The sequence below is a fragment of the Rana temporaria genome, chromosome 1, assembly GCF_905171775.1.
Source record: "Rana temporaria chromosome 1, aRanTem1.1, whole genome shotgun sequence".
Taxonomy (NCBI): domain Eukaryota; kingdom Metazoa; phylum Chordata; class Amphibia; order Anura; family Ranidae; genus Rana; species Rana temporaria.
This window is the reverse complement of record NC_053489.1, coordinates 658,746,198-658,771,647: the sequence shown is the minus strand read 5'-3', so window position 1 is coordinate 658,771,647 and position 25,450 is coordinate 658,746,198. Positions and strand designations below refer to the sequence as shown.

At 45.2% G+C, this 25,450-nt stretch overlaps 1 protein-coding gene across 1 annotated transcript in view; it reads right to left on the bottom strand.

The window, feature by feature from the left end:
* Positions 1 to 25,450, bottom strand: part of LOC120924548 (sialoadhesin-like) — a 137,527-nt gene that overhangs the window by 91,979 nt on the left and 20,098 nt on the right. Inside the window, exons 4-7 of the mRNA XM_040335516.1 lie at positions 23,036 to 23,332; positions 17,762 to 18,019; positions 6,638 to 6,892; positions 3,079 to 3,378 (exon numbers count right to left, since the gene is read on the bottom strand). Of these exons, the coding sequence (XP_040191450.1) occupies positions 3,079 to 3,378; positions 6,638 to 6,892; positions 17,762 to 18,019; positions 23,036 to 23,332 (1,110 nt within the window). The remainder of the gene's footprint in view (positions 1 to 3,078; positions 3,379 to 6,637; positions 6,893 to 17,761; positions 18,020 to 23,035; positions 23,333 to 25,450) is intronic.

The window sequence follows — 25,450 nt, the reverse complement described above, 5'->3', positions numbered from 1 at the left end:
ACCATTCTCATCGGTTTAACCTATCGTGTTTACGCGGCAATAGTTGGTTGATTTGGGTGTGGGAAAACACTGGATGCCTTCAGCTGCCATTTTGCTCTTGCTAGGCTTCCCTCGCATCCCTGTGTCTTTAAAGCGCTGTTTTTCCGGCCAAAAAAAAAAAAAATTCAAAGCCAGCAGCTACACACACTGCAGCTGCTGGCTTTTAATAATAGGACACTTACCTGTCCTGGAGTTTCCATCAGCTGTCAGGTGCTGCCACCGCCATTACGGGTAAGGGAACCCAGCAGTGTAGCCTTTCGGCTTCACGCCGAGAACCCTAGTGCGCATGCGTGAGGCCCCGCTCCTCTCTCCTATTGGCCTGGCGGCCAGGGGAGAAGGAGGGAGCCCCACTGTGACATCAGGTATCCTGTCCCCCCTCCCCCCCGAAAGGTGCCAATTGTCGCACCGGAGGGGGGAAGTTTCACTTTAAGGCCTCCTCCCTTGCTCCTGTTTGTGAAATGGAGCTTTTTGGAGAGGAGAGGGGAGCGGGGACCCAATTTTGACAGGTACCCACTTTCACTTCGACTGCCTTTGCCAGTGGACACATTCAATGGGGCACTATTCCTCCTGCTAAGACCAATGATGGGGCACTATTCCTCCCATTAATACCAACTATGGGGCACTATTCTTCCCATTAATACAACCATGGGGCACTATTCCTCCTGTTAAAACCAACAATGGGGGCACTATTCCTCCCATTAATTTCAACAAGAGGGCACTATTTCTCCGATTACAACCGAAAATGGGTCACTATTCCACCCATTAAAGGGGTTCTAAAGGATTTTTTTTTTCCATAATAAGCACCCTTTACCTGCAGACATTCCTCTTTTCACTTCCTCATTGTTCGTTTTTGCTCAGAAGTTGCTCTATTTCTTCTCTGTTCTGTTCACTTCCTGCTTGTCTGATTTTACTGACCACCGTGACGGGAGGCTTTACTGCGGTGGTCAGTAACGTGCTCACCCCCTCCTGGGAACTACATCTGTGCGGCAGGACGCTCTCTACGTGTTAGAGACTTCAAGGAGGTGTGAATTACCGGGCGTGCCGCAATGCATACTGGGAAATGTAGTTCTTACATGAACGAGCGCCGCAAACCAGGAAGTGAATGAGAGAACAGAAACTAGAACGCCAGAGGTGATATAGATGAAGGAATTTAATAGGTATTTACTAGTTTTTTAACAGAATCATTACACATTACCGTGTTTCCCCGAAAATAAGACACCGTCTTATATTTATTTTTCCTCCAGAAATCACACTATGGCTTATTTTCGGGGGATGTCTTATTTTTTTTACCGGCAAGTATGGTACAACAGTATGGAGCCGACCTTACCGTATTTGGGGCTGCCGACACCTCTCCGGTCACTTAGAGATACTGTGGAGCAGATAAGAAGGGCTGCATGACTTATTTACAGCTCCTGAGCTCCGCACCAGTACAGTACGCCTATCACGTCTTGTTTTCCCGCCCGCGCCGCTACGCATACGACACGCCATCGCTACGTCTTATTTTCGGGGGTATGTCTTATATTTCGATCTTGCGTCGAAATCCCGATACGGCTTATTTTCGGAGTACGTCTTATTTTCGGGGAAACACGGTATTCTGTCTGTCTACCTTGCAGACATTAATTTTAGGCAAATTTTTTTTTTCCTTTACAACTCCTTTAATACCAACCATGAGCCACTATTCCACCCATTAATACCAACCATGAGGCACTATTCCACCCATTAATACCAACCATGGGGCACTATTCCACCCTTTAATACCAGCTATGGGGAACTATTCCTCCTGTTAAAACCAATCATGAGGCACTATGGCTCCTGTTAAAACCAATAATGGGGCAGTGTTTACTCCCACGAATGCTGGGACATTTTCTACTCACACTGTCCACAGTCCAGACCCCCTAAAGCCTGAAGGACAGTAAATTGGCCCTTTTTTTTTAAGTTTGGAGACCCCTGGCCTAGGCAATCGGAAGCACAAGTTCTCCCCCCCCCCCCCCTTGTCTTTGGGGACACATGACAGACCCCAGAAGATGCAGGAATGATCTTCCCCCGGAAGACTGCAGGGCCATTCACAATACGAAGTGCACTTGCGCATGCACAGTGGGAACCCAGTTGTGAAGCCGTAAGCTGTCACAGCCGGGTGCACATACCGTAATTAAGATGGGACAAAAGACGCAAGGTGGAAATGGCTGGGCTGAGCACAGCGCTGGATCATGGGACAGGTGAGTGGCTGATTATTAAAAGTAATCGGCTACAGTTTTTGTACCTGGCTGGAAAGGTGACTAGCTAGTGTTTTACTACTGTGTGGGAGGTGCTTTTACTAGGGGGAAGAAATGGATCCTAGTCCCTGCTTTGCAGAGACACAGGATCCATTACTTCCCTCCTATCAGAACGACGATCTTCCTTGCTTACATAGGCAGATTGCAGTTTTGTCTCTGTGGTTGATGATCGGCAGGTGCCAGTGGACATCGAGTCTGTGTAATTGCGTCCCCTACCCAGAAGTGCAGCATTACGAATATATACATGTTCCTGCACACAGCGGCCACCCTGTAGCAGTAATAGCGCTGTAGGGGGGTTGGTAAGTGGTTCATGTTTGTAGTTCCTATATCCCATGATTTTATCAAGAAATGGAAAAAAGGAAGGGAAGGGAAGGAAGAAACTAAGAGAGAAAGGAAGGAAGAAAACAAGAAAGGAAGGAAGGAATGAAGGAAGGAAAGAAAGGGATGAGAAGGGAAGGAAGAGGGGAAGGCAGGAAGATCAGTTAGCTAGTAGAATCCATTCTAATGAATTATCTTTGCTATCCATTTGTTAGGACCTAGGCAAGGAAACGCTGACTACCGCCTAGTGGGGCATGAGGGTACCAAAGGGCTGAATTTGGCCCTCAGGCTGCAGGTTGGGCACAGGGTTATAGACTTACTTTGATATAGAAATTGTAGCTGTATTCTTCTGTCAGTGTATGTGCATCCAATCATATTGTGTCATACAGTTTTACTGCTACATGTATTTTTTACAAAAGTGCAGATAACACATTATGGTTGTACTAACTTTCTACAATGAGCTTGACACTTGCAGTTGCATTGCCGACAGAATTATTGACAAGACATTTGTATGTCCCTTCATCAGATAAGATCACATCCCGGATCTCTAGGCTCAGAGAATTCTTCTTGTAGGACACTTGGATCCTTTCTGTTGGAGCCCAATGCAAAGGAGAACTGGCGATGAGGGTCTCGTCTTTGTACAACATCATTTCTGCGGACGGATTGCTGTCTACGGTACAGTGAACCATGGCCAGGTTCCCCTTCTGAGTCTCCAGGAATGAGGTGAGAACTGGTGTTCTTGGAGGATCTAAAAGAGAGACGAGGAAGTGAAAGTGAAACTGAATGTGTGCAGGTAGCCTTCAGTACAGCAAACAGGATGCAGATGAGCTGTTCCTCTAAAATGAAATGCAAAAAGCCTCCAGTGCTTCTGATGGGAAGTAAGAAATGCTATTCTTGCTCTATTTTATTGTAGTGGCCTCCCCAACTTCCAAATGCCTGGTAGTGACCCCCAGAGCCAGGGAGAACTGACATTCCTCCTCAGGGTGCAGGTTACTAGGCATAGTGGGTGCGATGCAAGGTGAAAAGATTGGGTGCCAGGGGCGTTGCTAGGTGGCAAAAAGACCAGGGGGTTCAGCCCGAAGTCCAAGGCCGGCAACGGCGCGGGGGGTCGGGGTTTGGCTGGGCGGTGGGGTTGTGTGGCGGGGGTAAGCTCACTTGCTGGTTGCTGCCCATCAATGCTGACCACTAAACTCACCTGCCTGACACACTAACCTACATACACTGACCTACCTGACCTACATACACTAACCAACATACACTGACCTACCTGACCTACATACACTGACCAACCTGACCTACATACACTGACCTACCTGACCAGGAGGAGACAGACGTCTTCATGTGTCCTGCAGCAGCTCAGCTCAGCCCATCATCACAGCAGGCAGCCAGTCACCATAGGAGGAGGAGAGCCACCCACCCGAGCCCTGAACGGAGATGTGGCTCGGCAGCCGCATAGTAATACCCACCTTCTGGAGCCTGCAGCACCTATGATGGACGTCACACGTCCCGCGGTCCTGGTATTGGACCAGTAGGAGATCCATCATGGGCGCTGCAGGCTCCAGAAGCGGGACCTGCTATGGCACTCGGTCGCACACAGCGGCGCTCCGGATCAGATCGGTCCCCGTGCTCGGCGGCTCGGGGCTAAAAAAAGAATGCTGCATCTCTTTTGTCCCAGCCGTGCCGGCTCCATAAAAAGTTGGACAGCTGAACCCGCTTAGACACTCAGGGCTATTGAGCCCACATTCGGGGGCTCCAGCCTCAATAGCCCCACCTTAAAGGAACACTAAAGGCAAACTTTTTTTTTTTTTTTTAAATAACAAACATGTTATACTTACCTCCACTGTGCAGCTCGTTTTGCACAGAGTGTCCCCTAACCCTGTCTTCTGGGGTCCCTCGGCGGCTGTCTTGGGCGAGCTCACATGGTGGAAAGCTTTTGCGAGCGCGCTCCCGTGATACAGCGGCGGGCATGGCCGCCGACTGTATCACTCGGCCCCGCCCCCCGGCACGCTGCATCATCCGCTGTGATTGACAGCAGCGCCAGCCAATGGCTGTGCTGCTATCAATCCGTCCAGCCTAGCCAATCAACGGCTAGGCTGGGAACCGAAGAGGATCCCTCTGGAGCGGCAGGACTGGAGACCGCTGGAGCGGAAGAAGTGGGTCACTGCTGGTACTGCGGCAGTGGGAGCTGGTGAAGTAAGTTGGATTAGGAGACAACAGGCAATAGCGGAGTCAGATAGCCCGGGTCACAACGGGTAATCAGGTAGCAGATGCGGAGGGCTGAAGCGTAGTCACAGGTTCAGGCAGAGTGGTCTGGCAATGGGTGAGCAATCGGAAGAGCAGGGTCAAACAATACGCCAAGGGTCAAATGGTCGGAGAGATTCGGGTAGTCAGGTAAGCCGGGTCGGTAACAGTAACTGGTAGACAGGTTCAGATGCAGGATACAAACACAGAGCTGCAGATCAGACAGCACTGTGTTGGTGCAGCTAGTGGGCTTTTAAAGGGGAATTGGTGCCAAAACCCGAATTAGCGTGCACGTGCGCACTCCCAGTGGGCGCACTCCCATCGTGCACGTGCCATTGGCGCATGCACGCGCGCATTAGACGCGCGACGGCACGCAGCTACAGATAGGCGCTGCTGTCTAACTTGTGTGGTGGCATGCATGCGCACACGCCGGGACCGAGAGGCAGGTCCCTGACATTCTCTCACAGTATCCCACCGTAGATCTTCCAGTTTAACTCACAGTAACCCAATGTAGATCTTCCAGCTGAACTCACAATACCCCACTGTAGATCCTTAAGCTCACTTCGCCGTCATTCACTAGACTTCTTGGACTCTCAGACACCCGCTGGATTCCCGAGCTTCACCCACAGCTAACTACTGTACTTTATCTTCAAGCTTACTTATAGTTATTCGCCGTATTCCTTCAAGCTTTACTCACAGCTACCGCTGACTTCCTGGAGTCTCTACTGAAGCTTTCCCACTTGCTTCACCATCCCTGGCTAGCGAAGCGTCTGCTTTGGTACTCCTTCAGAACTTCATCCCTTCCAAACTTCCCTCCGGTAACAGGAGTGGTTGTCCCTTTGTGGCAACTGCTTCTCCTTTACCTCTGACAACAAACAGGCTCCCTTCAGGCCGAGCCTCTAACACATGTGGCCCCGCCCCAGGCTTCAGGCTTAACCTTGACTGCTCCTCCTTTGTGGAACTCTGAACGGCTGGATAGGCTTTAAGTGGACCTAGCAACCAGTATGCCTCCTGGATAGGCCTCAGGGTTCAGGTCTAGCAACCAGGAGCTTCTTAACACAGACCCACCCAGGCGGGAAGATCACCTGACTCCTCCCAAATAAATAGCATATCCCAGAATACACAGCGGTTAAAGAAACTCCTGCTGATTGGCTGAGACAACCTAGTTACCCATTACCTGAATTTATGGTAATCCATCATTCTAATGCAAAAAGCAACAGTGTCTCCTATTGGCAGAAGAGAAAGACTACACCAAACTCAGACTTAGGACAGAAATCAGTGGATCAACCTACCAATTAGGCAGGCTAGTTACCACCTAGCTCAACTAGATTTATAAGCAGCCCTGTTTAAGGCCAGGGTGCTACATTATAAAAGCCATGTAAGTCTGATTTATGTATTGTCTATAGCAGTGGTCTCCAAACTGTGGCCCAAGGGCCGGATGCGGCCCTTTGCTTGCCTTTATCCAGCCCTTGGGGCACTATCCCTCCCACTGATACGAGACACTATTCTGTCATCTGACACCGAGAATGGAGCACCATTTCTCCCTCTGACACCACTAATGGGGCACTATTCCTCCCTATGATACCAGCAATGGGGCACTATTCCTCCCCCTAATACCAGATGTTTACTAACAATGATGCCAGGAAAATTGCCACTCCCGCTGGCCAAAGTCTGGCCCTCCAAGAGTCTGAAGGACCCCTGGTCTATAGTGATCTCTCTTCAATGCAATTAATAATTATTACAGTCCATATAGTCAGGTGACTTACATTTTACATTCAGTGTAACTGGTGTAGAGGAATCACTTCCTTTGTCGTTTTGCACCTTGCAGTAATAGTCACCAGAGTCACTGCTAGCAACTTCATTGAACACCAGAGTCCTAACCGAACCTTCCTTGATCAAGATGTTGTTCTTGTACCAACTGTATTGGATCTCATCAGGTCTCACCCCAAGAACACCACATGTCAGTGTCACAGGAGTCCCTTCATTGACATCGGGGGATGGGACCACATTCATCCTTGCAGCTGTAAAATCAGGAGAAAAGGGGCTCATGAAGAAAACTGATTGCAAATAAATTCACTGAGCAAGTGTAAAATGGCCTCCTACCATAACTCAATAATAATTTTACAAGGAAAAATATATATATAATAGTGCGCTATATTACAATGTGTTGGTAAAAATTAACGTGTAAGGCTGCCGACACAACATGGAAAAACTGTAAAACAAAATATAAAGAAAAATGTGGCGCCAATAAAAACACAAATGCCCTATAAGGCAATATCAGACTCAACAAAATCAATGAGACTTGGACAGTGAGTACATATGAAGAGATCAAAGAGACTCCCCCACAATCAGGTGAGTACCCGGATCAATAAATCGTGAATAATGAGTGTGTCGACTCAAACCACATTTCCAATCAACAGGAAAGTGAATTCACAATGTAAAAAACTGTGCACATGAATGAAAACAAGTAACTGTGATATTCATAAAGTGTCAAAGTAGAAAAGAACAATGGTTGTCATGAACCATGAAGTCCCATTTAGTGCATATAAATAATTTGTATGCATAAAGTTTATACAGTCCCAGGGAACATCAATCTTTATGGTAAACGGTGTATTATCTCCAGACAAAATCAGCAGTAGAAATAAATAAGTTGTGCCCTTACCGGATGGAGTAGACCCACATCTCACCATACGGTGGGGGGTCTTCAAGGCTTGCGTAGGCCGATTGCCTTACAGGGGTAACTCTCCAGGCACTCCTAAAGCTCTTTTCCGGTAGGACCTTTCCACTCTGATTGAACCAGGGATCTGGAACTGGTGATAGTGATGATGATATTCCTGGAGGTAGTTGGAGTTCTCAGGGGATCCAGTGTACCAGTATAAATTAAAAAGAAAAGAAAAAACACCTCCTCATCGCATAAAAAATTTATTAAAAATTTTCAAAAATAAGGATAAGCTCCCAAAAGTCTCAAATAAGGGATTCTCAATAAACCATTATCACACCAAAAAAGAAAGCAGCACTGCAAAAGCAATCTTAGCATCAAGGCACACACACTTCAGAGAAGGATAAAAGTAGCTGTGCGCAGTGTAGGATGGATATGATCAGATGCCCGACCGGTTTTGTATCAAAATACTTCTACTGGGGTGCATATCTGAATCATCTTATCCCCCTGCGCTTTAAATACCATCTCTACTTACCCCCATAGGACCAGCACTCATCGTTAATGGCGTGCGTTCCAATTGCTGACATTTCCGGTAGGCGTGCGCTCCAGGCGCCCGGAAATGACATCTATTCAATCCAATGGTTAAAAAACCCCTGTCTTTCCTGTGTATGTTACAAGCGCTCCAGGCGCCCGGAAGTGACATCTCCTGTGTATCAGCCCATCAACATGATCTCCCCTCAGCTCCCCTCCCTTCCAGGAGGATGAGCCAATCATCACTAGTCCCAGCATGTGTGAGTCTAGAGAGGCGGAGCGCATCATAGGCCGACGTTAGCCCCGCCCCCTCATGACACAGCTCCATAGTAAGGAGATATGCATCTCCTCTTTCCATTTTTCTACTTACTCCCAGGACACCATCTACAATCCAAAAAGTAATTTTTAATTCTTATAGATTATTAATAGCTTAATAATATGGGAAGATTTAAATGGTCATTATTTTCATCATTTTCGTTTTTGACCACTAGATGGCGCCTACATATGAGAGTTGTGCCCATGAATATAGGTGGTATGGTGATTTCATTTACCAATTCCCACCACCAGGAGGCCCTCCATACATGTCTCTATGTTCTAGCCATCCTTTATGTTCCCTCTTCCTCTGATATTTTCCCTGTTACATCTCCACTGATCGCCCTGTGATCCATTATAGATCAATGAACCTCCTCGACGCACTAATTTGCAGGTGCGGTTGTGTTTATACACGGGCGCAACGTCTGCATATCTCCTTACTATGGAGCTGTGTCATGAGGGGGCGGGGCTAACGTCGGCCTATGATGCGCTCCGCCTCTCTAGACTCACACATGCTGGGACTGGTGCTGATTGGCTCATCCTCCTGGAAGGGAGGGGAGCTGAGGGGAGATCATGTTGATGGGCTGATACACAGGAGATGTCACTTCCGGGCGCCTGGAGCGCTTGTAACATACACAGGAAAGACAGGGGTTTTTTAACCATTGGATTGAATAGATGTCATTTCCGGGCGCCTGGAGCGCACGCCTACCGGAAATGTCAGCAATTGGAACGCACGCCATTAACGATGAGTGCTGGTCCTATGGGGGTAAGTAGAGATGGTATTTAAAGCGCAGGGGGATAAGATGATTCAGATATGCACCCCAGTAGAAGTATTTTGATACGAAACCGGTCGGGCATCTGATCATATCCATCCTACACTGCGCACAGCTACTTTTATCCTTCTCTGAAGTGTGTGTGCCTTGATGCTAAGATTGCTTTTGCAGTGCTGCTTTCTTTTTTGGTGTGATAATGGTTTATTGAGAATCCCTTATTTGAGACTTTTGGGAGCTTATCCTTATTTTTGAAAATTTTTAATAAATTTTTTATGCGATGAGGAGGTGTTTTTTCTTTTCTTTTTAATTTATACTGGTACACTGGATCCCCTGAGAACTCCAACTACCTCCAGGAATATCATCATCACTATCACCAGTTCCAGATCCCTGGTTCAATCAGAGTGGAAAGGTCCTACCGGAAAAGAGCTTTAGGAGTGCCTGGAAAGTTACCCCTGTAAGGCAATCGGCCTACGCAAGCCTTGAAGACCCCCCACCGTATGGTGAGATGTGGGTCTACTCCATCCGGTAAGGGCACAACTTATTTATTTCTACTGCTGATTTTGTCTGGAGATAATACACCGTTTACCATAAAGATTGATGTTCACTGGGACTGTATAAACTTTATGCATACAAATTATTTATATGCACTAAATGGGACTTCATGGTTCATGACAACCATTGTTCTTTTCTACTTTGACACTTTATGAATATCACAGTTACTTGTTTTCATTCATGTGCACAGTTTTTTACATTGTGAATTCACTTTCCTGTTGATTGGAAATGTGGTTTGAGTCGACACACTCATTATTCACGATTTATTGATCCGGGTACTCACCTGATTGTGGGGGAGTCTCTTTGATCTCTTCATATGTACTCACTGTCCAAGTCTCATTGATTTTGTTGAGTCTGATATTGCCTTATAGGGCATTTGTGTTTTTATTGGCGCCACATTTTTCTTTATAATAATTTTACAAGGACAACAACCCTTTATACAAGAGTAAAAGAAAAAAAAATAGACCACCAATTTATGAGTTCTCTTTACATGTTCTACACACTAAGGAAGGGCAGCTGTGACAGTACCTTGCAAAGTACAAACACACACAAAATCATGTTGGGAAAAAAATTAATTTAAAAAGCCTTTGCTTTGTCTTTTCAATTAAGTTTGAATTAAAGCGGAGGTTCACCATAAAAAACAACTATCTACCATGCCATCCAGCATACTAGCGTCAGCTACAGTATGCCTTTATTTATTTTTTTGGCGCTGTACTTACAGTTTAATCCTTTAGTTTAGTTTCAGACTCCCCGCGGGGAGTAGGCGTTCCTATGAAGAGGGGAACATAATTGACGGCCGGCTATGGCGCGTCACGCGTTCCGAAAATAGCCGGAGTAGGACTCGGCTCTTCACGGCGCTATACAGCGCCTGCGCACAGACTAGGAGCTGACTGCGCTGGCGCCGTATAGATCCGAGTCCTATTTCGGGTATTTTCGGAAGGCATACTGTAACTGACGCTAGTATGCTGGATGGCATAGTAGACCAAGAAAACATTTTTTTTAGGGTGAACCCCCGCTTTAAGTTTCAAGTGTGTATTTATTCAACCACTTCTTAATGTGAGTATACAATTTTCAAATGACCTCTTAATTAGGGATGAGTGGTTGGCTTTAGGTGACATTCACTTTGTTGCAAAATTATTGATTTTGACATTGACATTCTTAATTCTGCTCATTGAGCTGCTCTGGTGAAATCTGCTTGGAAAGAAAAACTATTATTACTATTATGACTTTTTATTAATATAACTGTGGAGGGTATTTTTAGTGTAAAAAGGGTAGCTTGGTTTATTTTTATTTGTTTTACTTTTTATTTTATATTCTTGGGGTATTTGATTATTTGTAAACTTTGCCTTAACTATTATATACTTATATACTTAGGGCCAGATCCACGAAGCAGTTACACTGGCGTATCTATTGATACGCTGCGTAACTGCTAGTTTGCTCCGGCGTATCTTTGTTTTGTATCCACAAAACAAGATACGCCTGAAGCTGGCTTAAATCCGACTGGCGTACATCTTAGTACACCGTCGGATCTAAGGTGCATATTTACGCTGGCCGCTAGGTGGCGTTTCCGTCGATTTCCGCGTTGAGTATGCAAATTAGCTAGATACGGCGATCCACGAACGTATGTCCGGCGCATTTTTTTACGTCGTTTCCGTAAGGCTTTTTTCAGCGTATAGTTACCCCTGCTATATGAGGCGTACTCAATGTTAAGTATGGCTGTCGTTCCCGCGTCAAATTTTTTAAATTTTACGTCGTTTGCGTAAGTCATTTGCGAATAGGGCTTTGCGTCAACTGACGTTCACGTCGTAAGCATTTGCTTGTTGCGGGTTAATTTCAAGCATGAGCACTGGGATACCCCCACGGACGGCGCATGCGCCGTTCAGAAAAAACTTTATTTACGTCGGGTCAAGACGTATTGACATAAAACACGCCCCCATCTCACCCATTTGAATTGTGCGCCCTTACGCCGACACAGATACAATACGCCGCAAATTCTTTGAGAATACGGGAAATACGCCGTAAGTTACGCCGGCGTAGTGTATCTGAGATACACTACGCCGGCCGGAAAGAAGCGCCGCGCTTCGTGGAACTGGCCCTTAATTTTTAATTTTTTTGGGGACTTTCTTTTGACGACTGTCCAAGAAGGCATGTATGGAAATATGAAGAGCTTTCCTTTTGAGATCATTATTTATGTGGCAACAATTGATAGGAACACAAATGGAAAAATAACGGACAGGTTTTTTAATCACCTATTCCTGTTCAAAATTTAAAGGGAAAATATATGGTAGCTTTTTACATTAAAGTGAACCTGTGCTAATAGCCGTCTAGTACCAAAGATACTATATTTAGGCCTAGTACACACAAGAGGATTTATCCGCGGATACGGTCCAGCGGACCGTTTCCGCGGATAAATCCTCTCGAGGATTTCAGCGGATTTGGATCCGATGGAGTGTACTCACCATAGGATCGAAATCCGCGCCGAAATCCCCTCGCGATGACGTGTCGCGCCGTCGCCGCGATGATGACGCGGCGACGAGCGCGACGCTGTCATATAAGGAATTCCACGCATGCATCGAATCATTACGACGCATGCGGGGGATCCCTTCGGACGGATTGATCCGGTGAGTCTGTACAGACCAGCGGATCAATCCGTTGGGATGGATTCCAGCAGATAGATTTGAAAGCATGTCTTCAAATTTTTATCCGCTTGAAATCCATCCCAGGGGATAAAAATCCGCGGAAACAGATCCGCTGGATTGTACACACCATAGAATCTATCCGCTGAAACCGATCCGCTGAGATTTTTCAGCGGATGGATTCTATCGTGTGTACGGGGCCTAACTGTATAACAAAATACTAAAATAAGCAGAAGTATTTGCGTTCTTTAACTCTGCTCTTCCTTCCTCATTTCCACTCTATCGCACCAAACAGAAGCCTCAAAACCGGTGGTAAGACACATGAAAAAAAAAAAGAACTACCTTCCATCCTAGCTTGCAAAACAAAAACTTGGACCTTCAGCTCATTAAATAAAAACATGATTTGCTGAAAGGAATTAATAGAAGAAATGTAAAAAAAACAAATCAGTAAATACGGGCACAATGCTTCAAGTGGTTTACTGTGTTCTTTGTTGTGTTCAGCTTAAAGTGCCACTAAACTATATCCTTATTCTCCAAAAAGAATCCAAACACATGCCCTACTTAATGACCCTGGGCCGGATTCAGATAGAGATACGACGGCGTATCTCCTGATACGCCGTCGTATCTCTGAGTTCCGACTTACACTGTCGGATCTTAGGCTGCAATCTCCCGCTGGCCGATAGGTGGCGTTTCGTTTTTTACACGCGACGAATATGCAAATGAGGAGATCCGCCGATTCAGAAACGAATGCCCGCCCGTCGCTTTTTTTTTACGTAGTTTGCGTTCGGCTTTTTCTGGCGTATAGTTACCCCTGCTATGTGAGGGGTATCCTATGTTAAGTATGGCCGTCGTTCCCGCGCCGAGTTTTGAATTTTTACGTCGTTTGCGTAAGTCGTTCGCGAGTACGGATGGACGTAATTTACGTTCACTCCGAAACCAATGACGTCCTAGTGACGTCATTTGGAGCATGCGCACTGGGAAAAATCGCGGCCGGCGCATGCGCCGTTCGATCGGCGCGGGGACGCGCCTGATTTAAATAGTACACTCCCCCTGGCCGCGGAATTTGAATTCCGCTGGGGGATTTACGATACGCCGCCGCAAGTTTTGAGCAAATAAGTTTGAGAAGAAGGTGGCTGGACTGAGGGGAAATCAGAAGCAGTCATCATCATCAGTGCATTGTCTGTGTGAACACAGAAAGTAACAGCAAAGCACACTGTTTCTACTGAGTGAGGGAACTGAAGTGGGAACCATCAAGACTGCAGAGGATTATTTTTTTCTGAAAAGCATTGCTGAGAAACGCGTCATCCCATTGGCTGGCCCGACTCCACACGTCACTTCCGGTGTAACGACGGCGCGCCGCTCTCCACGCTGGAACGCACGGCGCTCTGAAGCTGCATCCACGGTTCCCTGTTCTCCTGTGGCTCCCCGAGGCTCCTGGGACCCTGGATTTCAATCACATCCAGCACTTGTTGCTGAGATTTGCCAGTTTGAACCCTCGGATCTGCTGATGATACACTGTGACACCAGGCCTGCTCCTTCTCCTATTTTGCCTGTGATTTCACTCAGTTTTGTGAGTAGCCAATTCACTGTTTATGACATAATTTTTAATTAAACTTTTGCATACTGCACTTAGTCTGGCGCATCTTTTTCTTTTCTACATATTGAAATTAATTATTTACTTTTACTCTGTATCCCAAAGGGAGTTTATTTTTTTAACATATGATCAGCAGAAGAGGACTAGAAGCTCCTCCTGCTTATGTTTCCCTACACACAGGCTGGGAAAGATCTGGGTCATGTGACAGCTTTATATCGATTGGGAAAAAAGTACCGTATTTATCGGCGTATAACACGCACAAGTGTATAACACGCACCCTGGGCCAGATTCATCAAGAGATACGACGGCGGATCTCCTGATCCGCCGTCGTATCTGTGAGAGCCGACGGTCGGATCTGTGAGATCCCACGGTCGGAGCTATGCGACTGATTCATAAGAATCAGTTCCGCATAGATCTCCCTTAGATCCGACTGGTGTAAGTGACTTACACCAGTCGAATCTTAGGCTGTAATCTCCCGCCGGCCGCTAGGTGTCGTTGCTTTTTTTTAAACGTTGCATATGCAAATGAGGAGAACCGCCGATTTACGTCCGTACGCCCGCCCGTCGCTCTTTTTCAACGTCGTTTGCGTTCGGCTTTTTCCGGCGGATAGCTACCCCTGCTAATATGAGGGATAGCTAATGTTAAGTATGGCCGACGTTCCCGCGCCGAGTTTTAAATTTGTTACGTCGTTTGCGTAAGTACGTCGGGAATACGGATGGCCGTAAGTAACCTAGCCGCCGAAAACAATGACGTCCTAGCGACGTCATTTGGAGCATGCGCACTGGGCTTTTTCGCCGGCGGCGCATGCGCAGTTAAATCGGCGCGGGAACGCGCCTGATTTAAATTGTACACTCCCCCTAGCCGCGGAATTTGCATTCCGCCGGGGGGAGTTAGGATCCGACGGTGCAATTTGCGAGGTAAGTGCTTTATGAATCATGCACTAGCCTCGCTAAATTGCACCAGCGGATCGTAAAACAGGTAGATCTGGCGGATCTAAAGATCCGCTGATCTACATGAATCTGGCCCCCTGACTTTAAGAGGGAAGTTTCAGGAAAAAAACTTTCCACAGCCCCCTGCGTATAACACGCAGGCACAGTTTACCCTCTATTTTCAGGGTAACAAAGTGAGTGTTATACGCCAATAAATACAGTACCGTACTTACATATTCTTTTTGATTAAAATACAGTGCCATCATCCATATACAGAAAGAGAAGAGATCATATAAATTAAAGAGTGTGTGATTGTACAGGCCCATTTAAAAAGAATATATAAAAAAACAAACATGTCATACCAAAAAATAATAATAATAAAAATGCCATAAATCTATCCCCTATTTTGTTGATGCTATAACTTTGCGCAAACAAATAAATATATGCTTATTGCATTTTTTTTTACCAAAAATATGTAGAAGAATACGTATCGGTCTAAATCGAGAAAAAAAAGCTAAAAAAAATTGGGGGTATTTATTATAGCAAAAAAGTACAAAATATTGCTTTTTTTTCAAAATTATCGCTCTATTTTTGTTCAAAGCGCAAAAAATAAAAAACGCAGAGGTGATCAAATGCCACCAAACAAAAGCTCTATTTGTGAAAAAAAAAAAAAAAAAAGATGTCAATTTTGTTTGGGAGCCACGTCGCACAACCGCGCAAATGTCAGTTAAAGCAACACAGTGCCGAATCGCAAAAAGGGGCCCGGTCATTTGGCAGCCAAATGGTCCGGGGGTGAAGTAGTTAATACTGTAGAAATTGAGATCCTGAATTGACAGATTACAAAATACTGCAAAATTTGATTACATGGCGTAAACATAAATGACATAAATGGAACAATACCGAACTAAAAATAAGTATGTTTGTGAATTGATGTAAAATTATGCAGATGGATGCAGGAAAACTTTGCGAAATAACCTCAGTATCTATTCTTTATAATAACTGGATACTAAATTGTGGCATTTCCTCAAATTCATAAAAGCAACAAAAGAAGCAGGATAAGAGCCAGGGAATTACCACACTGCCAAAGTTCATTTGCAGTCTATTAAACATGACATCTATTATATTGTTAATAAAAGAAGAAGATTTATATTGTGGATTTATTTTTTATTTGTTTTAAGAAAACTGAAATGTTCATTCATTGCACATGAATACAATTAAATATTGAAGATTTTATGATACAAAAAGTTTGTGGGAAAGTTTTTACCAAACAATAGTTAAGAGTAAATATTTTAATAAATATGTTTCAATGCCAATTGTCTTAGAGGGGACTTTTTCTCTCACTTCCCATTATGTTGAAATAAGTGGAGAGTATTTAACCCTTCCTCTTTCTAGCCAAAAAAAAAAGTTATAGCCAAAGACATATTTTTACTTTTTCAGCATGTCTTTAGCTACCAAGCTAATTCCATTCTAGAGAAGACATGAACCACTTGCCGACCGTCGCACGACTATGTACGTCGGCAGAATGGCACGGGCAGGCAGATTGGCGTACAGGTACGTCCCCTTTAAATTTGTCGCCCAGCGGGTGCGCACGCCCGCCGCGTGCCTCGCAGGGTGGCCGCGGGTCCCGGAAACTCGATGTTCCCTGCGGTCGGCAAGGGAAGAACAGGGGAATGCCTTTGTAAACAAGGCATTCCCCTATTCTGCCTAGTGACACTGTCACTGATGACCGTTCCCTGTGATCGGGAACGGTCATCAGTGACGTGTCACGTGTAGCCACGCCCCCTAACAGAAGGAATCACTCCCTAGGGAACACTTAATCTCTGCAGCGCCACCTAGTGGTTAACCCATTCACTGCCAGTGTCATTTTTACAGCTATCGGTGCATTTTTATGGCACTGATTGCTGTAAAAATGACAATGGTCCCAAAATGGTGTCAAAAGTGTCCGATGTGTCCGCCATAATGTCGCAGTCACAAAAAAAAAAAATGCTGATCGCCGCCATAACTAGTAAAAAAAAAAAATATAATAAAAATGGCATAAAACCATCCAATATTTTGTAGAAGCTAAAGAAAAGTATTTTTTTTATATATTTTTGGGGATATTTATTATAGCAAAAAGTAAAAAATATAGTTTTTTTTTTCAAAATTGACGCTCTTTTTGTTTATAGCGGAAAAAAAAAACAAAAAAAAAAACGCAGAGGTGATCAAATACCACCAAAAGAAAGCTCTATTTGTGGGGGGGAAAAAAGGACGTCAATTTTGTTTGGGAGCCACGTCGCACGGCCGCGCAATTGTCAGTTAAAGTGACGCAGTGCCGAATCGCAAAAAGTGGCCCTTCTTTGACCACCAAAATGGTCCGGGGCTGAAGCGGTTAAAGGGGTTGTAAAGCTTTGTGTTTTTTTCACCTTAATGTATCCTATGTATTAAGGTGAAAAAACACCTTGCACTCTTTGCCCCCCCAGCCCCCAGTTTTACTTACCTGAACCCCGAATCTCCATGGGTGCGATCCCACAATGCTTTCCCCCAGCTTGAGGCAGCTCTTCATTGGATGATTGATAGCAGTGCAGCCATTGGCTCCCGCTGCTGTCATTCAAATCAATGACACATCGCGCCGGGGGGGCGGGGGCCGAGTGATACAGTCGGCGGCTACGGCCGCCGGCTGTATCACACGGGAGCGCGCCCGCAAGCTAACCCCCTTGGGAGAGCGCTTCCTAGAGGGGGGGTTAGCTCTTGCGGGGAGGAGCCGAGACAACCGCCGAGGAACCCCAGAACACCAGGATCGGGGCCACTCTGTGCAAAACGAACTGCACAGTGGAGGTAAGTATAACATGTTTGTAATTTAATTTTTTTCATATAAACCTTTACAACCCCTTTAAGCACTCGTCCATTTGAGCAGGATTTACTTACCGAAGACAATCAGCTGCATCTCGGAATACCCATTTCCAATGGCGTTCTGAGCTTCGCATCGATATTCTCCATGGTCGGTCTTGGAAATGCTATTAAAAGTCACCGAAGGCTCCTGGGAAAACTGCTGGCCATCCTTGAACCATGTGTATGTAGTGACTTCTGGGTTGCTGCTGTTCACATGACAGGTCAGGTTAAAAGAATCTCCCACTTTAATATTATTCCCTGATGGATTGAGGAGGATGCTCACTCTGGGAGAATCTTAAAAATAAGAAATGGCAAGCGGTTATAAATGCATTGCAATCTGAGAACAGTCATTGACATTAATTGCAGAACCATTCTGATGATACTGTTGACTGCCAATTGAACAGCCATTCATTGGCAGAAGATCATCATGATCATGATATGTTTTTTGAAGATGAACGTTATTAAAAAAAAATAGTTTGTTAAGCTTGTGAGCAGGGGCTAGTACCCGTAGGAAACCCCCTCCCCTGGGTGGATGTGGTGGGTTGGGCTTGCTTAGTCCCCTATAATTTAGGGCTGGACAAGCCTGGGCTAGAGGGTGATGGGAAAAGACTACACCTAGTATAATGTCATATAAGCTTGTAGACTTAGGAACAGGGCTCAAGTCCTGCGGGAACGCGTGGGAACGGCGTCCCTGCACTATTTTCACAGCAGGAACGCAGTTCCCTTTGCAGGACTAGAGCAGCCGAGCCGCCCGAGCCAATCATTCACTAAGAGGCGATGCCCAGCTCGAGTCACTGTCAGGGGCAGGCGAACCTTAGTAATCCTTTATGTTACTGGCCGCTTCCTGTATATGGATTCATTGGGTAGTGTGAGGGTATTCCGTCACTTCCTCGATGCCGCAATGTCTCCTGGGAGCTTTTGTCATTGTTCCCAGGAGACACTGCGGAGGTCTGCCGCAAATTATCACGGGATTTAGAAAGTTCTTTCTAAATCCTGCGATAACTCGCGGCAGACCTCCGCAATGTCTCCTGGGAACAATGACAAAAGCTCCCAAGAGACATTGCGGCATGGAGGAAGTGACGGAATACCCGCACACTACCTGATGAATCCATATACAGGAAGCGGCCAGTAACATAAAAGATTACTAAGGTACAGTGCATCGGAAAAAAAAACAAATAATGCGGTTTAGTAATTATGCATATGAGCGTATATTTTTTTTTTTTGGTGGGTGAGTGGATCTTGGGTGGGAGTTCCCACACTTTTTTTCCCCGGGACTTAACCCCTGCTTAGGAAGTGAACCCTTTAGGGCAGGGATATGCAATTAGCGGACCTCCAGCTGTTGCAGAACTACAAGTCCCATCAGGCATAGCAAGACTCTGATAGCCACAAGCATGACACCCAGAGGCAGAGGCATGATGGGACTTGTAGTTTTGCAACAGCTGGAGGTCCGCTAATTGCATATCACTGCTTTAGGGTAAGCTTGGTTCAAGCTCCATTGGAGAACCCACCTGTGGGAACCTAGGTGAGGACAATTGAAGAGTTAAGTGGCCATCCAATATTAATGTTAGACTTCCACTGTGCAGAGTTATTGATGTTAGGGATAAAGAGGTGATGAGTGTGTTGGCCAAGAACTGTACATTGCGTGTCTGCTACAGTTAAAACGCTAAAAGGCTGAACAGGTGGACATTCCCTATTTCCGGAGTTGGGCCTTGGGCTGGGAGATTGTGAGTGATCACAGATGGTGGAGTTTCTCTAAGTTACAGGTGCGTGTGTGCCCTTTCTCATTCCTGTGCAGGAGGATGGTCGGTGGGAGGTGCTGGTGGCAAATTAGGACCCTGTTTTGGGCTTTTTTCAACTGGACAAACGTTTTGCCTTTCCATCTTTTAATTTTAAGACCTCGTACACACGATAGGTTAACCAGAGGATTACGGTCTGATTGACCGTTTTCATCGGTCAAAACCGATTGTGTGTGGACCCCATAGGTTATTTAACCATCGGTTTAAAAAAAGCCTTTAAATTTAACCGATGGATTCCTAACCGATGGGAAAAAAACGATCGTTAGTAGGCACAACCATCGGTTAAAAATCCATGCATGCTCAGAATCAAGTCGACGCATGCTTGGAAGCATTGAACTTCGTTTTTTTTCAGCACGTCATTGTGATTTACGTCACCGCGTTCTGACACGATCGTTTTTTTAACCGATGGTGTGTAGGCGTGACGGACCATCAGCCAGCTTCATCGGTTAACCGATGAAAACGGTCCATCGGTCCGTTCTCATCGGATGGACTGATCGTGTGTACAAGGCTTCAGCATCAGAAAAAATAACTGTATATTAAGGTAATACATATGGTTATTCCTTTAAAAGTAATTGACTGTACTTTATATATAACTAACATAAGTAGCACTAGAAGCCAACCAGTTGTGCTGCACATGTGCTAACAAGAGATCTCGATCCATGAGAGAAAGTCAATGACTTAATTGTTCGATCAGCAGGCTATGGGAAAGGTGACACCGATTTATTTGTTAACTGTAACTGACACTAGGGAGACTAAAACTAATAAGGATAAATTTGAGTTTGGTCCGAACTGGGTCGGCACCCAGAAGTTCGTTGTCCATGCTAGGCCAATAAGCTGCCAATGGGAGATCACCCACCCCTTAGCTGCACATATATAAAGTTATGGAGTGGCTCCTGACATCATGGACCTCATATGGGCACATGGCAATGTTAGTTCAATGACACTGACCTAGGTTGTGATAAGGTCTTTTGCCCTAATTAGGTGAATATAGCCATTAGGTCAGGGATATAGCAGTAAAATAATATGCTTTATATGCAAATACATTTATTAAACCTGAGCTACAGCACCATTCTTGTCTCAAAATATCACCCAAACCATCCACTCTGCTCCTCCAAAGGCCTCTAGCCCACTAGCTCTCTTGCCTCCTCCTCCCATGCTCATCTCCAGGACTTCTCCAGAGCCTCTCCCATCCTCTGGAACACTCTACCTCAATCTGTCCAGCTATCTCCCAACTCTGCTCACTTTTAGGCTCCTCAGAAGGCATTTTGCTCTCTAGATATCTTGTCTCCTCCTCCCATGCTTATCTCCAGGACTTCTCCAGGGCCCCTCCCATCCTCTGGAACTCTCTAGCTTAATATGTCCAGCTATCTCTTACTCTGCCCAATTTTAGGCAATTCCTGAAAATGCATCTCTTCAGTTAGACCTATCCCACCTCTACCTACCAACTGAAATTGTAATTCTTCCATCAGCTCATCCCTCACAGTAATTACCTTTTGTACCACTTGCTTCACCCTATTAGATTGTAAGCTCTTATGACTAGGGCCCTCTTAACCCTCTTGTATATTATTGTATTGTAACGGTACTGTCTCCCTTTATATTATAAAGCACTGTGCAAACTGTTGTCGCTATATAAACCCTGTATAATAATATTAATCTTACCAGAGTACGAATTGATTTGGTTGCAAAAGAGGGACAGTCTCTCCAAATGAGGTACAGTTATGTGTGTGGAATGGTGATTATACCTTGCTGGGGGAAATGTGGCCTATCAGGAGACACTGTTACTGAATGGGCAGGTAACAATGTTTTTTTGAGTTCCTATCTTCTGAACGAAAGTAAACATTATTTTTTGCCAATCTTGACTTATTTCTGCAGTAATTTGTAGAAGGGGAATAAATATGGGGACTCCATACTATAACAAAGTAAAATCAACAGTGAATATAGATGAGGGGATAACATGATGCAGCCAATGCAATTGATAAACCAGAAAAATTCATACATATGGCAAATAGTAACTCTACAGTATGGAGAGAGAGTAAAGGCTAAAAGAATGGACAGCCGCACTTCCAAAAAACCCTTGGGTTGTCTTTATTAAAAAAAAAATGGCAAATGCACTATAAAATACAGCAAAACAGTGGAGATAGCAGCCTACGCGTTTCACACTGCGGTCAGTGCTTAATCATGGCTGATTGGACTCGGAGAAAGAGCCTGTACTCCGAGTCCATGCTAGGCAATTTCCCAAAATACCAGCACTGGAAGATAATGCTTTTTAGACAGCAACTGTGGGAACTGGGGGATCATCATGACTAATTAACCTTTTGTGCTAGGCCTGGAATTATCAATGGTCCAAAGAAATATCCCCAATGCACATGGTCCAGGTGAACGAATGCTGTAGCGACCACTAGCTGGAAATACTCAGAATAGAAGATATGTTGCCAGCCAGAAGGCAGCCATCAAAACAGAGCTTTAGGCCTGGGCCCCCCTGGCCTAACAACCTACATTCCCAAGAGCCCACCCACTGGCCGTTCCACCAAATCTGCCCACTGGCCATCCCACTGAGTCCTTCGGTGCACCCACTTTTATTTTAACATTAATATAAGAAAATGAACCCAATCCAGCAACGAGACATCCCCCACATATTCAGCAAAGAGACATCCCTACATATTCAGCAAAGAGACATCCCCCACATATTCAGAAAAGAGACATCCCCACATATTCAGCAAAGAGACATCCCCCACATATTCAGCAAAGAGACATCCCCCACATATTCAGCAAACAAACATCCCCACATATTCAGCAAATAAACAACCCAATCCAGCAAACAGACATCCCAATCCAGAAAAGAGAGAGCCCCATGTATTCAGCAAAGGGACATCGCCACATATTCAGCAAAGAGACAGCCCAATCCAGCAAATAGACCTCCCAATCCAGCATAGAGACAGCCCAATCCAGCAAACATACATCCCAAACCTGCATAGAGACAGCCCCATATATTCAGCTAAGCGACACAGCCCCATATATTCAGCAAAGAGACATCCCAATCTAAGAAAGAGACATCCCTTTGAGTGCATCGGCTCACTATGCAACCACCTTGCTTTAGCAATTGCTACTTACTACAGCAGCAACAACTCAGTCATTTTGGTTGGGGCCTGGGTGACACGCCTACATGTGTATGGGCTGCCCCCCCCCCCCCTGAGGGCAGCCCTGTTGCCAGCACACAAAGGATCTTCAAAAGGATGATCACAGCTAAAATAGCAATGTTTTGGGGGCCACGCAGGACACCTTCATCAGGTTGGTGAGGTCACATCATCAGGCATGTGAGGCCACATGACTTATGAAGGGGTCATGCATGGCCCCAAAACATCACTGTTTTACCTGTGATGTGATTATCAAATGAAGTGGTTGATTTGATTGATGGCCTTTTTTTGGAGATCCTTGGTGACATGTCTTCTGTTCAGGCCTGGCATTGTGACACATTTTTTAAATTATTTTACTTATCCAGAGGTTTCTTACTCACGTCTGACATCAAGGGTAACCTCCTTTACAGCAGTTTGACTTCCGACAGACACTGCACAGAGAATTTTCTTTTTATGATCCATCCAAGTGAAGCTGGTTGTCAGGTTCTGAATCATGAGGACGGCAGTCGTATCGAGATGCACATCTTCAGATAACAATGATCTACCGGGCGTGTAGTCCTTCCAGTTTAGTGTCACCGAGCCATCTGGACAAAAGTATGGCGTTGAGCACTTAAAAGTCACTGACGTTTCTTCATTAATAAGTGGTGGGACCACCACTTCTGGTAGGAGGAGCTGATCTGTTGAGAGAAAAACCTATCAATGTATGTATGTATATATATATATATATATATATATATATATATATACACACACTATATTGTCAAAAGTATTCGGACACCTCCCTTTACACGCACATTAACTTTAGTGGCATCCTAGGGTTTAATATTGAGTTGGCCCACCCTTTGCAGCTATAACAGCTTCAACTCTTCTGGGAAGGCTGTCCACAAGGTTTAGGAGTGTGTCTATGGGAATGTTTGACCATTCTTCCAGAAGCACATTGGTGAGGTCAGGCACGGATGGTGGCCGAGAAGGCCTGTCTCGAAGTCTCCACTATAATTCATCCCAAAGGTGCTCTATCAAGTTGAGGTCAGGACTCTGTGAAGGCCAGCCAAGTTCCTCTACACCAAACTTGCTCATCCATGTCTTTATGGACCTGGATATGCAGCTCAATCACTCTTAAGCTGGCCCATACATTATAAAATAACCTTCAACTATGTAGTGCAAGGGTCTGCCTGATTGCATTCAAATAGAAGGAACATTGTACAAGAACATTGGAAGGTACTTGTGAGTGATGGAGCTGTGGGCAGTTTCATGTCAAACCATAGGGGAAAATATTAATGAATATAAGAAATATAGGATGCGGCGCCAATAACTTAAATGCTATTTAGTGCAGCTTCAAAAATTTGTGAAAACTAATATACAGTGAAAGCAATGAAAAAGGGCACAACAAGTGTAAAATTATTGTCCATAATTAAGCATTATTATTAAATAAAAAAAGTTCAAATGAATGCAGATATGGGATTTGCAGTATAAGGTGCTGTAATCCAAATCTATGTTCTTCAACCACCGTGCTTTCAAAAGTGCAACATGCATACATAAAGTGCCTCACCCGATGTGACAATCAAATGCGCTCACCGAATGTATACAGCCATAAATGACCATTAGGCATGTACAGGGTTCATTAACAGGATCCTCTCTCTTGCGGCCTCTCTCTGAACAGGATCAATCCCCAGTATAATTCAACAGAAACTGCTCTCCATTAATGTCTGTATATTCCAAATACAGGTTCTCCCATCTGGAAAGTTCAACAGGCTCCACCACAATGAGCCACAAAAACGGAAATAGTGTGATACCGTCTTTTTATTAAGATTACTTACAGGGTAAAAACTTGGTGTAAACGGGCAGGTATACGCGCAGCTTGAGGGGAGGCAGCGGTCGGGCTTGTCACTGAGAGCGCTACAATCCATCCATGGCATGCGTCTCAGCTGTTTCAATTGGAAAACAAACAGCTCCAGTGTCAGACGTGCTGTGTCAATTTTCGATGCATTTCGCGATCTTTGCGTCTTTAGGAAAATGGCACCGCCGCCAAGACACCAAAGCTTTTATAACATCTAGTGCTAGATCATTGGCTATAATGGTCCACAGCAAAATGGCACCGCCACCATGATACTGAAGCCCAAAGCCCTTATAACATCCAGATCTATATCATTGGCTGTGATGGTCCACAGCAAAATGGCACTGCCGCCATAATACTGAAGACCAAAGCCTTTATAACATAGAAATCTAGATCATTGGCTGTGATGGTCCACAGCAAAATGGCACCACCGCCATGACACTGAAGACCAAAGCCTTTATAACATCCAGCTCTGGATGTTATAAAGGTTTTGGTCTTCAGTATTATGGCGGTGGTGCCATTTTGCTGTGGACCATCACAGCCAATGATCTAGATGTTGGCGGCGGTGCCATTTTGCTGTGGTCCATCACAGCCAATGATCTAGATCTGGATGTTATAAAGGCCTTGGTCTTCAGTATTATGGCGGCGGTGCCATTTTGCTGTGGACCATCACACCCAATGATATAGATCTGGATGTTATAAGGGCTTTGGGCTTCAGTATCATGGCGGCGGTGCCATTTTGCTGTGGACCATTATAGCCAATTATCTAGCTCTAGTTGTTATAAAAGCTATGGTGTCTTGGCGGTGCCATTTTTCTGGTGACGGGAGGAATCGCAAAATGCATAGAAAATTGACACAGCACGTCTGACACTGGAGCTGTTTGTTTTCCAATTGAAACAGCTGAGACGCATGCCGTGGATTGTATCGCTCTCAGTGACAAGCCCGACCGCTGCCTCCCCTG